The sequence below is a fragment of the Monodon monoceros genome, unplaced genomic scaffold (genome assembly GCF_005190385.1).
Source record: "Monodon monoceros isolate NGI ecotype Baffin Bay Population unplaced genomic scaffold, NGI_Narwhal_1 Super_Scaffold_20, whole genome shotgun sequence".
Classification (NCBI taxonomy): domain Eukaryota; kingdom Metazoa; phylum Chordata; class Mammalia; order Artiodactyla; family Monodontidae; genus Monodon; species Monodon monoceros.
This window is the reverse complement of record NW_021703777.1, coordinates 41506580-41520219: the sequence shown is the minus strand read 5'-3', so window position 1 is coordinate 41520219 and position 13640 is coordinate 41506580. Positions and strand designations below refer to the sequence as shown.

Sequence of the window (13640 nt, the reverse complement as noted above, 5' to 3'; positions counted from 1 at the left end):
AATGAAATGTTGAAAACCAAAACATATAAGGAAGTTACTCTGACACACTCAGTGATATGCATAATCATCGTTGCGCTGCATGGTAATTAGGTAGAAATGGTAAATAGTTCTCTTAGATGCCTGTAATGAGCATTACTCTTAGAGAGTCAAACTGCATATTTCTAGAGTCAGCTGCAGGGAAGCCTGTTCCTATAAAAAAAATGGTTCTCAATTGTCACTGCACATTAGAATCATCAAGGGACCTTCTGTAAATCCTGATACCCAGGGCCTTTACCTCAAACCAATTTAATCAGACTCCCTCGGAGTCGTACCAGGACATCAATATTTTTTAATACTTCCCTGGTGATTACAATGTGCACTTAAGCTTAAGAATTACAGCTGTAAACAAGAAAACACAAGGGAGTTTGAAGTTGTTCATTCCCTCTATTTTCCCACAGCACTGGGAACAAGCCTCCATTGAAGGCTCAACAAGCAATCAATTAATTACTATTAAGTAATTAATGGCTGATTAATTAACAATAATCAATTGATGTTCGTTTGTCACATGACTTTGCTGTATCTTATTCTCCTTTACAAGATAACCAATAAGAGAAAAAAAAAAATAAGAAAAGAGAAAATCATCACTCTACCTCCTTCCAGCATCCTGTATGGAACTTGAAACAGCCTGGCACTTAGAGGTATGCTGTCAACTCAGCCCCAGGACTTTATTTTTCAATTGTGGTAAAATGCACAACACAAACTGTACCATCTTAACTACTGTTAAGTGCACAGCTCAGTGGCATTAAGTATATTCCCATTATTTTGCACCTATCGCCACCACCCATCTCCAGAACTTTTCTAATCTTCCCAAACTAAAACTCTGTACCCATTAAACAATAATTCCCCATTCCCTGCTCCTCCCAGCCCCTGGAAACTTCCATTCTACTTGATGTGTCTAGAAATTTGATTGCTCTAGGTACCTAATATAAAGTGGAATAATTTGAGTCTGACTTATTTCACTTAGTATAAAGTCATCAAGATTCATTCATATTGTAGCATGAAAAAGGAAGGGCTTTCCCTCCTTTTTAAGTCTGAATAGTATCTCATTGTATGTATATACTGCATTTTATTTACCCTTTCATCCATCAGTGAGTGTTTGCATCTTGTGAATATGCTATGAATATGCATGTACAAGACTCTGGGCTTTTTATATATGGCTTTACATATCTAGCATGGCCAGATTCTTAGTCAGAGAATCTCATACCAGAGATGCAAAGGGGCCGGTATGGTGTGCAGAAGTCTAAGATGGCCCCACTGTCTCTACCCACCTGGTGTCAGGCTCTTATATAATCCCCTCCCCCTGAGTGGAGATGGAACCTGGGACTTGCTCCTTGACAACACAATATAGCAACTGTGATGGGAGGGTCACCCAGCGTATGTTATATAAGACTTCATCTTAGTCAACACTAAAGAGATTCTCCAGCTGGCCCTGAAGCAGTAAGCAGCCATGTTGTGAGAGGGCCCCTGTCATATGAGGGGGACATATGACAGGGAACTCTGGGCAGACTTCTAGGAGCTGACAGCAGCCCCTGGCTGACAACCAGCAAGAAAATGGGGACCTCAGTCCTACCACCACAAGGAACTGAATTCTGCCAACAATCACTTGAGATTAGAGGAGGACCTCTTCCACTAGAAAGCTCTAGAAAGGAACACAGCCGGTTGACACCTTGACTGCAACCTGCTGAAACCCTGAGCAGATGACCTAAATAGCCTCACCCATACTCCTGACCCACAGAAATGCCGAGATAACAAATATGCATTGTTTCAAGCTGCTAAGTTTGTGGTAACTTGTTATCCAACAATAGAAAACAAACACACCTGGGCTTCCCTGAGTTTCTGGTTCCAAGGGCTATCCCTTTTTACCTCCCTTTTTCTCACCTTACCTGGAGAGAAGAGACTGGAAGCTACAGATCTTTCTTTCCTTCATATTTCTCAGAGCTTGATTTGTAAACCCCAAAAAGACTACGAAAGTTGATGCTTAAAATTTACTAATTCAAATTAATTTGTCATGACAAACAAACACTCCTGGAACGATTCAAAGGAAATTAGGGATTCTTGGCCATAGATCTCAAAAACAAAACCAAAAACCTGTCAAACAAGACTGCACTGAAAAATCTACAACTCACCAATGTGTCTAAGGAAAGTCTGCATGGAGGAGAGCAAATTATTTTAAAATGAGATTTTAAAGAACGAAATCAGGTTTAGTTAAAGGATCATTACAACAAATATATCTTTCACACAGAAGGTACTTCCAGAGTCTAAAAACTGAAAAGCTTTTCCTTGGCTTTAGATTTTTTTCCCCCTTCTTGAGAAGCAGTTTAAACCCCAGAAAAAGTCAGGTGATGAGCTGAGCTGCTCAGGCTTTGCAAAGAAAGGGGAGGCTCCCTGGAAACTGACTGCACTGGCAGAGGTCAGTGATGATGCTTCCCTCTGAATGGACAAGCAAGGAGAAAAGGTCACTGTCTTCTCAGCCATACTATTTCTACTACACTGTTTCCTGGGAATCTAGCAAGGAAATGGGCAGTGTCCAGAATGGCATGAAATGTGTGTGAGGGAAAAAATGGGTCAGGAAAGAGTAACCCATTTCAGGGGACACTTAAAAGCCATAAGTAAGAAGAGCTGGAGGCTCTGCCCAAGTTCTCAGGACAGCTGTTCAAAGCCAGCCCTGCTATATTCACCTGGAGTAACTTACTTAGAGGCAAGCAGATCCACAAACTGCTATAAATATCCCATAAAGTAGTAAGAGAGCAGGCAAAATATAATAAGTGTAGGTTTCAGAGTTGTTCCAGTTAAGTGGTAGCTGTCTCGGGATCTAGGTGAGGTTGCCCAGCTTTAGGCACTACTGAGGACCACCATGGGCTAGTTACTTACTCTTGGTAAGCCTCATACAATAATATTCACCCGGTAGGTTTGTTATGAAAATAAATGAGATAACTCAGTGTCTGGCCTATACTAGGTACTAGAAATTGGTACTGATGGCCCTTGACTAGTCTGATGCTGAGAGAGGAGGAAAATTAGGAGCAAACAAAATAAACATATAAGTGAAAGAAATGGGGGAGAGGAGGCAGAAAGAACTACAGAAAAGAAAGGAAAGAAAACAAAACTAAAGAATTCAATATTCGATAAACATTTGTTGAACTGAATGTGTTCATCTGAAGGCATAAAGGGAATGTTTCTAGCCAAGCCTATGGGGTCAAAAATGGCTGTGGTTATTGTGCAGTAGTATAAACACATCACAGAACATGCTGTAACTCAGGAACGCCGACCACCAGGCAAGGGAAAGGTGGTTCCAAGTCAGCACTTCGATTTTTGATTTTCACAACGATTAGTCCTTGAGTCCTGAGTGTTTCCTGAGGCTTAATTACACATTTTTCCTAACACCTAGCAACTGACAGACTGGAAGATGTGAGGATAAAGTGAGAAGGAACAGAGGGCGGCTATAAACCAAGCAGAGGGTAATTTGAGAGGTTGAGAGAGGGCTTAGGTGGGGTGCAGAGTGAGGAGAGCCCAGGCCCTTTGGCTTCTAGAGAGAAAGAAGAAAAGGCAGGGGCAGGAAGTCCCGGGCGCTGGGTGCCAAGACTCTGGAAAATCTGCCAAAATCTATCTCACTTCTCTGAGGTGTCAAGGCAGCTGCCAATGAATTCTAGGCAGGTTCTTCAATTCCTCCGTGCTCCTAACCTCTCCTTTTTCTGAAGTTTAACAGCACTGCCTATCCCCTCTACACCCCTCACCAACCCCAAGGGGGAGCCATTCACTTTGCAGGCTGCTCTGGCTCTAAGAGTCGTGCACACAACGGTAGAGAACACACTTCTCACATCAGGCAGACTCACACTGGAAACCTGGTTCAGCAGAGGACCTTGAGCAAGCTGTTGAACGCCTCTGAGCTTTCGTTTCACCTTTGGTCCAAGGTTAAAGTAACACCTACCTCACCAGGCAAGTCTCCATGAGATAATACACAGAAAACAACAGACGTCTAGCAATTGCCCAAACGCTTGGTTTTCTCACCCCATCCCTGAGTAGCCAGCTCTGATCTGGATGTCTAAATGCACGTTATTACTATAAAACATTCTGATTTCAAACATCCTAACAGCAACAGCAGGGAGCTGTTTGTAACCATATGAAAAAAAAATTAGAAACGTATCTATTTCTAATTATTTATTTAATTTTTTATGAGGCTTCCCAACTAAAATATGAAGAATCCTCCTCTAATTTTCATTTTGGTATAGTGGGACATTGCAGTTGTTACAACAGACTTTTTACTGACATATACTTGGTTTAAACATTGTGTTAGTTTCAGGTATACAGCAAAGTGATTCAGTTATATATATGTATTCTTTTTCAGATTATTTTCCATTATAGGTTATTACAAGATAATGAATACAGTTCCCTGTGCTAGACAGTCAGTCCTTATTTAGAACAGACTTTAGATGGCAGATTTCTTGGTTTTGAATCCCAGTTCCAATATTAAAAGCTGCGTAACCTTAGGCAAGTTATTTAATTCTGTAAGCCTCAGTTTCTTCATATATAAAATGATACATAATCACATCTATTATGATGGTGATAATAATATCTATTTCATGCGTTTGTTGTGAGGATTAAATAATCCAATATTTGTGAAGCACTCAGAGTGGTGCCTGGCATATCATTAGCGATGTATAAACGTTGTTATTACTATTATCATTATCATTCCATGAAAACACTTCTGCTCAGTAAAAGAGTTGTATTTCTGTAACGCACATTCAAATGCTCGGCACTGCTTTCGAAAGGAAGAACAAATAATAACAAACATACTCTTTCTTCCGGGCTGTTTTTCCACATCTTGTTTAAATGCGTTACTCACTAGCATTTTCCACTTTTACCTGTTCTGCTCCTAGTCTGGGTGGGAGTGACAAATGAGACTCATTGTCCTTCCTAAAACTAGAGTCAACATCTGAAGTCTGATGGCAAGTCTTTGTTTTACCTCCTCCTTTTCAAAGAAGAACAATACTTTCAGATGATAATTAAAGCGTTCTCCGTGAAAGGAAGTCATACCAGCGACTTGCCAGATGTCTCTGATTAATTTGCCTGTGTTCCACCAGACATTCTGCACAAGCTCATAATTTTGTTCTGCTGGTGCTGAAGTTTGTTAAACAATGTCTACATCAACAGAAAATTTAATTTCAGTAAAAGGTCTGACCTCTGCAGGCATGGTTGTCTTGGTGCTCAAGGCAGGTCAGACATGGACAGAAATGCGATCTGAGCTCTTTCTCACCCACCTTTGCCACTGATATTCAGTTCTCGGCCCTGAGAAGCTCTGTACTTGTTTCAGAACCCATTCGTGCCCCTCCATATATATCAGTCTGTACCATCAGATGGATCAAATCCATTTTCTGTGTCCTTTTCACACAGGCCTGAGCTCTGAGGGTGTAGCACTTAGTGAATATTAATGAAATGGGTAAGCTCTGCTCAACTCTGCTTGGAAGAAGTGGGGAAGCAGCATTGTTCTTCCTACCAACCAATACAGTGTATCAAAATAAAGCAGACTGGTGCCCAAACTAACCTGACTTGAGCCCTTTGATCTTTGTGGGTTAAGAACACTGGTATAGGTAGATAGGGTGGGGGACCCCCAGAGGAAGAGAACCAGACATATCTTTCTTGACATAAGAGAAGCCATTTTAGGCCTAAGCCATTTTGTGATCTAAGTCTGGCCACAATGCTTGCTCTTGATCAGGCCAGAAAATAACCATATTGGAGACAATAAGTCAGTTGTAAAGACTCCCAGTTCTATTTCAAAGATAAAGATCAGTCTGAAGCATATTCTTGAGCTATTCTGCAGGATCCAAAACTCCCTCAAGCACTCAACCACCCGACTAACTGGAACCTAAGGAATGATCATGCTGACCTTTATTGATTTCAGTCAACGAGAGCCAGGACTCTGTCAGTCTTTGCCCCACTTCTACACTGAATTCTCCTCCATGAATATGCATACAATGCCCAAGCCCCTTCATAAATATGCATGTACCCTTAGCTTAAAACTTTCCCAATTTTGCTGTTCAGGGACATACTACTTTGGGAAATATCTTCGGTGTTCTCTTTACTTGCTGCAGGTAATAAATCCTTCCCTCTCCTGCTCTTTGGTTGGGTAGTGTCTTTTGGCTTGACACCTACCCAGAGGCAAATCCAGTCTTTGCGCAACTGTTTTTGGGATTGTAGAGGGAAAGAACTGGTTTCAAAGTCAATCTTGGGTTCTAATCTTAGCTCTGCCACTTACCATGGCCTATTCTGCAACTCCCCTGCACCTGCTTCCTCACTCCTCCAATAGGGGAGAAGCGTGAAACAATCTCTAAGGTTCTTCCAGGCGTAAAGTCTTCTGATCGTTACTATAATAGATTAAATCAGGGATCAGAGTATTTGATATCCTGGAATGCTCTGACTAATCATGATTTATGATACTTCAGAAAGGCTGAGTACCTATAATAAAACGGGCTACATGCCCACATGGTTGTATGCTTCTGAAGATCTAAAATGGTCAGTGGGCACAAAGCCAAGTCCCTACAAAAGGCTATGATAGACTGCAGGTTCCATTCAGCTGAAGAGGGATTCCACATTGCGCCCACCTCAATCTGACAGGCTCATTTTCATTTTCTGTGACATTGTCCTAATACCGAACACAGGTCTTATTTTGTCTGTAAGTTCTCTCAAACTTCACTACAGTCACAATTCCCACCTCAAAAGATAGCGGTTACAGTCAAAACCACATAATCTAGAACTGCAGTATCCAATACAGTGGCCATTAGACACATGTGGCTATTTAATTTTAAAATAACTTGAAATTAAAAATTCAATTCCTCAGTGGCACTAGTCACATTTCCAGTGCTCAACAGCTACATTCTGCTGTTGGCTACCATACCAGACAACACAGATTATAGAATATTTCCATCATTGCAGAAAATTCTCTTGAACAGCACTGAGTTATTCTAGAACCTGATCTTAAAAAGTAGCCCCTTGAATTTTGCAAGAGACAAATTAAAAGAGTTCTCCAATGCCATTAGAGCATACAAGTTCCTCCAAATAAAGCAGGGAGGTGCAACTATACTATTTAAGCTCCCCCTTCCTACCTTACAAGTACACTTGCTGGGTACAAGACAACAAAGATGGCATGAGTGGGCTTCCTGGCAGTTGCTGAGGTTCACTTGCCATTTACAATACATTTGAGCACAGGGGCCTCAGCAAACTCACAGACTGCGGTGGCATGGGCTTGGGAGTCTCTCATGAATTACCGAATCTGAATCCTCAAATTCGAAATCTATCATCCCCCCAAATGTTATTCTCTGGTTTATCTCAGTACTTCATATCTCCCCCACGCTGTTGATTGCAGGAGGGCTGGAATCTCCCCCCACTTTCTTTCTCATTGGTAAGTACTCATCAGAGACATACTGTTTGACAAAAAGACTAAAAAACCATTCAATGACTTTCTGATCCAGTGTGGAGGGGGACCCTGATCCAAAATGTAGTTGACACGTATTAGTAAAAACAAATTTATTCATAAAGTCAGCCAGGAAACTTTATAAAGTTCAACAAGTAAATCATGAGAACCTAAAACTAAATGAAGGCTCCATTTTGACTGTTACCTTAAATTCTCTAATATCTATCTAACAGGAACTGCTTGGAAAAGTAGCCAATCCAATGGACACTGTCCATTATCCTTTTATCAGTGAATGGTGCTCTCATCTTTTCTAATGTTCTAACTTCCAGAAAGTTTTTTCTTCCAAAATTTTTGATAGACTGTATAAAGACTGTATAAAATTTATATTTGGATAAATTATCCAAACTTTACTTATAGACTTTCTCTAAAACTGGAACTATTTGAAAATGGAAAATGAATTGTAATATTGAGCACTTTCAAAGAACTGGACATTTTTAAATCTCTGAATTGATGTTAGCTATCTGCGTTTAGCCACTTATTCCAGACTTAAGGGGAAAGACATTTTGTAAGGGAAATTGCAGGGAAAATTCAGGTACAAATGTCTGCAAGGGGAAATAAGATATAAACCAGTCAATGACAAAAGAGTGGTTCCCATATTCTAATTAATTTTTCAATTTAGAACTAAAAGGCTCTATGAAAGCATAAAGGGATTATGAAGGCATAAATAATCTAATTTGGTCTCTTTAGGATTTAATCATTAAGGAATCAGTTATCCCATTTCTTCATCGTATCCCCAACACAAACTTGTACCCACTGGGCCTGCCTTTATGATGGATGAGGGGAATCATTGCTCATCCTTATTCATCCATCCTTCTAAGGGCTGTAATGTCTTTCCTCTCCTGTGTCCCACTCACTACAGACAGATGGTTTGGCCCAAAAACTAACTGTGCTTAGCTATTGATTTCCTTTACCTCGTTATAATAGAGCTAATAAAAAATACAGTAGAATGTACTTATCTTGGATTGTTCTGTTACCTAACACCAGGAGAATAGTGTTTTGCCTCAAGACGGGCATAAGTCTTTGGAAAAAATAATTGAAAATAATCTTCATTCAAGAGGAGAAATCTGGTGGAATATGTAGGAAGAAGGTCAAAGAAGATGAATTACTATTAAATTCTCTCGCACTTCTCCTAGATATATAAGCACATTGTTATTGAAAGAATTTTTGTGGGTAAATAATATATTGTCTTATGTATACACATATAGTATGTATAACATATGTATGTGTATAGTACGTATATAGAGAGAATGCATAATACAATTATTATATGTGCATATATCTCTTATACATCAAAAGAGAACACTATGATGTTCAATTTTTGAAAAACAAGCGTAAGTTTGTAAGCAACATTTATAATTTCTGAATTCACACCATTAAAAATAAATAATTATTATTTTTGCAATGGGAATACAGAAGACCTTTCTAAGCCAACTAATAAATAAACTCTTGGCTTAAAAAAAGTCTTCTGAACTCTAACGTCAATCAGATTCTTTCAGCCACAGAGTATTATACGTTTATAATCCGGCATGACTTGTTTCCTTAACAAACATTTATTGCTCATTCACTATGTGCCAAGCACTGTCAACAAATTGATGAATTAAACTTCCCTTTATAATCCTGCTACCAAAATTAATCATTTATTTGTTTAAGTCAGATGTTTTATCTTGATTTATATTATTTATGTGTGTGAATAAATTAAAGTTGTTTTAATTTCACAAATCTTGGATTTTGCAAGAAGGACCCAGGCTCAGTCAAGACATTATCAAGGCAAAAGATCTAATTTCAACTAATAAATATTTACTCATTTAAAAATACTGCAGAAAAGAGACTCTAACTCATAATGTTTCTAATCGATCTTTCCTGGTTAGGAAATTCAAACTTGAGCCAGAAAAGAAATGTACCCATACACACACACACACACACACACAAGAATACTGTGGGAAATATGTACATGTTCTTTTAAAAATCCTTATTTTTAAAATTAATTCTAGCTTTTAATTGTTCCCTCTGCCTGAAGTAAGTGCCCTTTCTACCTGGTCTATCCTCCTTTTTCTCCTTTGGGTCTCAGTTAAAGGTCACCTCCTCAACCAGGTCTCCATGACAATCCCAATTCTGTCCCCTCCTTGACCTTCTCTCCCCCTTAATCCCAGACACCACCCACTCTACTGTCAGTTTCATCATATCATTTATCTTAATTAATAATTACACAATGTTTACTTGTTTCCGTGTATACTATCTTCCCACAGGAAATGCTCTGTGTCTATTTATTCACTGATATATACTTAGCATCTAACACAGTGGCTGGGAGAAGGCAGTGCTTAACTAAAACTGTGGGATGAACGAATGAATGCACCCCCCTCAGAGGCATCAGCTTATCCCTTTTTCATGACACTTGCAGACTAAGTGCTAAGAAGCGGCTTTTGCTATACATATTCATAATTCAGCGTGATTTGTGTACACCCATTAAGTCTACTTCTTTGGAAGAGAGATGGGCAGACTCCCTACAACCACCTCTGCACTCCCCTAGGGTTTTCAAGATAACAGAAATGACTTTTGTAAACTCGGTTCCTCAGTTATGCAAATCACAAATCAAAGTCCAGGTAAAGCAGGAGTCCTGCTTTAAAGAGAAGTTGTACTTAAAGGGAGACCCTGTTGCAAAACAAAACCCTTTCAGAAGCCCCTCTATCCCAAAATCTGAAAGGGTTAATATGCGCTTCTCCATTGAGGAGACTCAATAAATAGCGTTCTAATGTTTCATAATATTTAAGGCCACCTGAGTCCAAAAGCGGGTGGGAACTTACCTGGAGTCCTTTCTGACTCTCGCTTTCTCAAAGGAAAATTCAGGGGGTTTGTTGCGGTCATAGGTTCGGGTGGTGGGCTCAGCAGACACACCAGCCTTCGCTCCCCTCCTGCTATGGAGGGAGACCAATCCCGAGGTCTTGCGGTGGACCTCAAGAGGCACTTTATCCGGAGACGCCTGACGCGGGCTTCCTCCCTGCACGTGTACCACATCCTGAAGCTTGTTCAGCTGGATGCACTTGTTCTGGAGCTCCTCCGTGAGCTCTGCAATGGCCACAGTCTGCTTGGACAGCTGCTCCCGTAGCTCCTTCAAATGGTACTCCCGCTCCTGGATCTCGGCATCCTTCCTCCTCAGCTCTCTCTCCAGCTCTGTCACCTTGCTCCGGAGGGCACTGGTAGTGAGATTCCCGGAGTGGCCATCTGGATTCTTGGAATGTTTGGGTTTCACGGAACCATTTCCCATTTTGCTCAAGGACCTGAGAGAGGGCAGAGAATTGGGGATTCCCTAGCGGAGTTTCACTTCCCAACCGCCACCGCCACCCCTCTCGATCCGCTCTGTTTCATAAAGAGAAACACAGCGCTCATCGCTGTTGGGTAAACAATAAATTCCCCCATGCTTCCAGAAGAAAAGCAACGGATTGATTCCCTTTGTCCCTCAATGAGGAGGAGCTGGCACTTGGTTTCGTTCTTCCCCATCCCTTTGCTGGCCCAAGCATCCCACCTAAAAAGCATTTTGCACAAACGGCCTGCGTTACCTGCTCTTCTCTTTGGTCGTTCTCTCCGGACAGCTGTCAAAAGCATCACAACACAACTGCGATTCGGATGTCAGCATGGCAAAGATAAAACACCAACGAGCAGCTGCAGCTACCGCAGCAGAGGCTTGTTAATGTCACAACTCTCACAGCTCCCTGAGTGGCTACACTAAGAAACCTCCCCCTGGTTTAGAAAATAACACATCTGCACTTCGGGCGGAGGAGGCACAGTTGGTGTTGCTGTATTAGCACTTTTCTCCAGCCGTGTGTGCCTATTAAGTTTGGCTTTTCTGACAACGCTCGCTGTTGCAAACTTCTGGATGGCAGTTACCAGAAGGTAAAACAGAGGCATGGGGGTCCTTCTACATCCTTTACTTTATATCCTAAAGCCAAGATTGTCCAAAAAATGACAACCTATGGTACAATACTCTATTATTTTCCTGTAAAGAATATCCTCAGTGTAGGCCCCAAAGTAGTTACTAATCCAGTGAGTCTCAGGATGTAACAGGCAGCCTGGGGAATATGAGGCATGATTTTAGTTGATTCAAAAATGTTTTTTAGGGATTTCCCTGGTGCAGTGGTTAAGAATCTGCCTGCCAGGGCTTCCCTGGTGGCACAGTGGTTGAGAGTCCGCCTGACGATGCAGGGGACACGGGTTCGTGCCCCGGTCCGGGAAGATCCCACATGCCACGGAGTGGCTGGGCCCGTGAGCCATGGCTGCTGAGCCTGAGCGTCCGGAGCCTGTGCTCCGCAATGGGAGAGGCCACAACAGTGAGAGGCCCGCGTACCGCAAGAAAAAAAAAAAAAGAATCTGCTTGCCAATGCAGGGGACACGGGTTCGAGCCCTGGTCCAGGACGATCCCACATGCTGCGGAGCAACTAAGCCTGTGCGCCACAGCTACTGAGCCTGTGCTCTAGAGCCCGCGAGCCACAACTACTGAAGCCCACGCGCCTAAAGCCGGTGCTCCGCAACAAGAGAAGCCGCCGCAATGAGAAGCCCGCGCACCGCAATGAAGAGTGGCCCCTGCTCGCTGCAACTAGAGAAAGCCGCACGCAGCAACAAAGACCCCACGCAGCCAAAAATAAATAAATAAATAAATAAAATTTATTTTTTTAAAAATGTTTTTTAGTTCTATAGCTATGTATTTATTTTAACATTCATTAGAAATATAAATAATTGGCACCACAAAATTTTGAGGTTCAGTAAGATAGTTAGATTTACTGAGTCAATTCAGTGAAAATAGAGAAGAAACCATCTGCAGTTAATAAGCACATACGAGCAAAATCCAAAAGAACTTGAAAGGCTGAAGTTTGGAAAATACCGTTTTGATTAATTATCATAAGGTTTAAGCCTTTTTAAGCTAGCTACTTAAATTTCACACCTTTGCACGTGTAATTTTTGACAGCCATAACCCAAGAAACTTGTAAACTAAGTTTGAATGACCACTTATTATCTAATAAGAGATAGATGGAAGTTTGAAGTTATAAATCTCACACATTCTTGGCCCTCTCTCTCTTCCCAAATTTCAAACTCTGAGACAAATAAAAGCTTAGACTGATTTCACTAGCTCTACCGGAATCATCATGAACCTTTACAACCAAGACAGAGACATAAACAGCCTCTAAGTTTCAAACTGATGCAACCAAATAGTCAATGCAAGTCACCTAAGATGGATGGTAGAAACAGAAAATAAATGCACTTATAAAAGTAATCTTGCAATACCCAGACATTCTTCATAGAATTCAGGTTCAAAGTAGTCGTTAATAAACATTAGCCTCCAGGGAACTGCCGTAATATGTTGCAGAGATGTGGCAGGTTTAACCTTTAAGTTTCTGTTGACTCGGCAGCATTTACTATTCTTATATATTAGGAATATATAAAAAGGTTAAGGAGACTAGAATTCAAAGAAGTGGCCCAGGACACTGTGGCAACCTGAATAAGCAATTCAGAAGATGTTAGATTGGGACCTGAGAATAAACTTGAATGAGATTCTGAATGACAGGCATGAGAAGGGTACCCCCAATGGGATCTTAAATTCATGTGCGCACAAGTTTTAACATGCAGCAATGAGACATCTCCTAGATGTGCTTTTTTGGTTCATGGACAAGCATTCCTAATCCAAGGCAGGATAGAGGGAGGGGAATGGGTGGAAGAAAAGAAATTGCCTTATAAAGAACAAAAGTAAGCACAAACATTTTAAAATCTAATATTAAACTAACAACTCATTCTTTATTCATAGAACAATTGTTTACTAAGACTAAACTAAGTGTCACGTACTATACCAGGGGCATAGCTCCATGAATTTGCAGTCAAATTCGACACAGAGAAGAGTTCTAGCATTCTAAATATGAAAAGGCTTAGAATCATTTTTGCTCTATGTATGGTAGTCAAAACATTCTGTACCAATCCAATAATTTTACAAACCTGAAACACAATTAGGCAGAGGTGGTTAAATTCTCCCAAAACAACAGCTATTCTCTGGCTTTAATGAAGTCAGTTTGGAAGCTGAATACATCTTTCGAGCTATTTAGAATTCTAAAGAGGGATGAAATGAGACTAACTAACCCATCTTTCAAGTCACTAA

At 40.8% G+C, this 13640-nt stretch overlaps 1 protein-coding gene across 2 annotated transcripts in view; it reads right to left on the bottom strand.

The window, feature by feature from the left end:
* Positions 1-13640, bottom strand: part of PRKG2 (protein kinase cGMP-dependent 2) — a 94749-nt gene that overhangs the window by 73971 nt on the left and 7138 nt on the right. The window contains exon 2 of one of the 2 annotated variants that reach the window (XM_029235505.1): positions 10306-10779. In XM_029235505.1, the coding sequence (XP_029091338.1) occupies positions 10306-10766 (461 nt within the window). In that variant the 5' untranslated portion in view covers positions 10767-10779. Of the gene's footprint in view, positions 1-10305; positions 10780-13640 lie in introns of those variants that run through there. The other variant, XM_029235504.1, reaches the window with a different exon arrangement.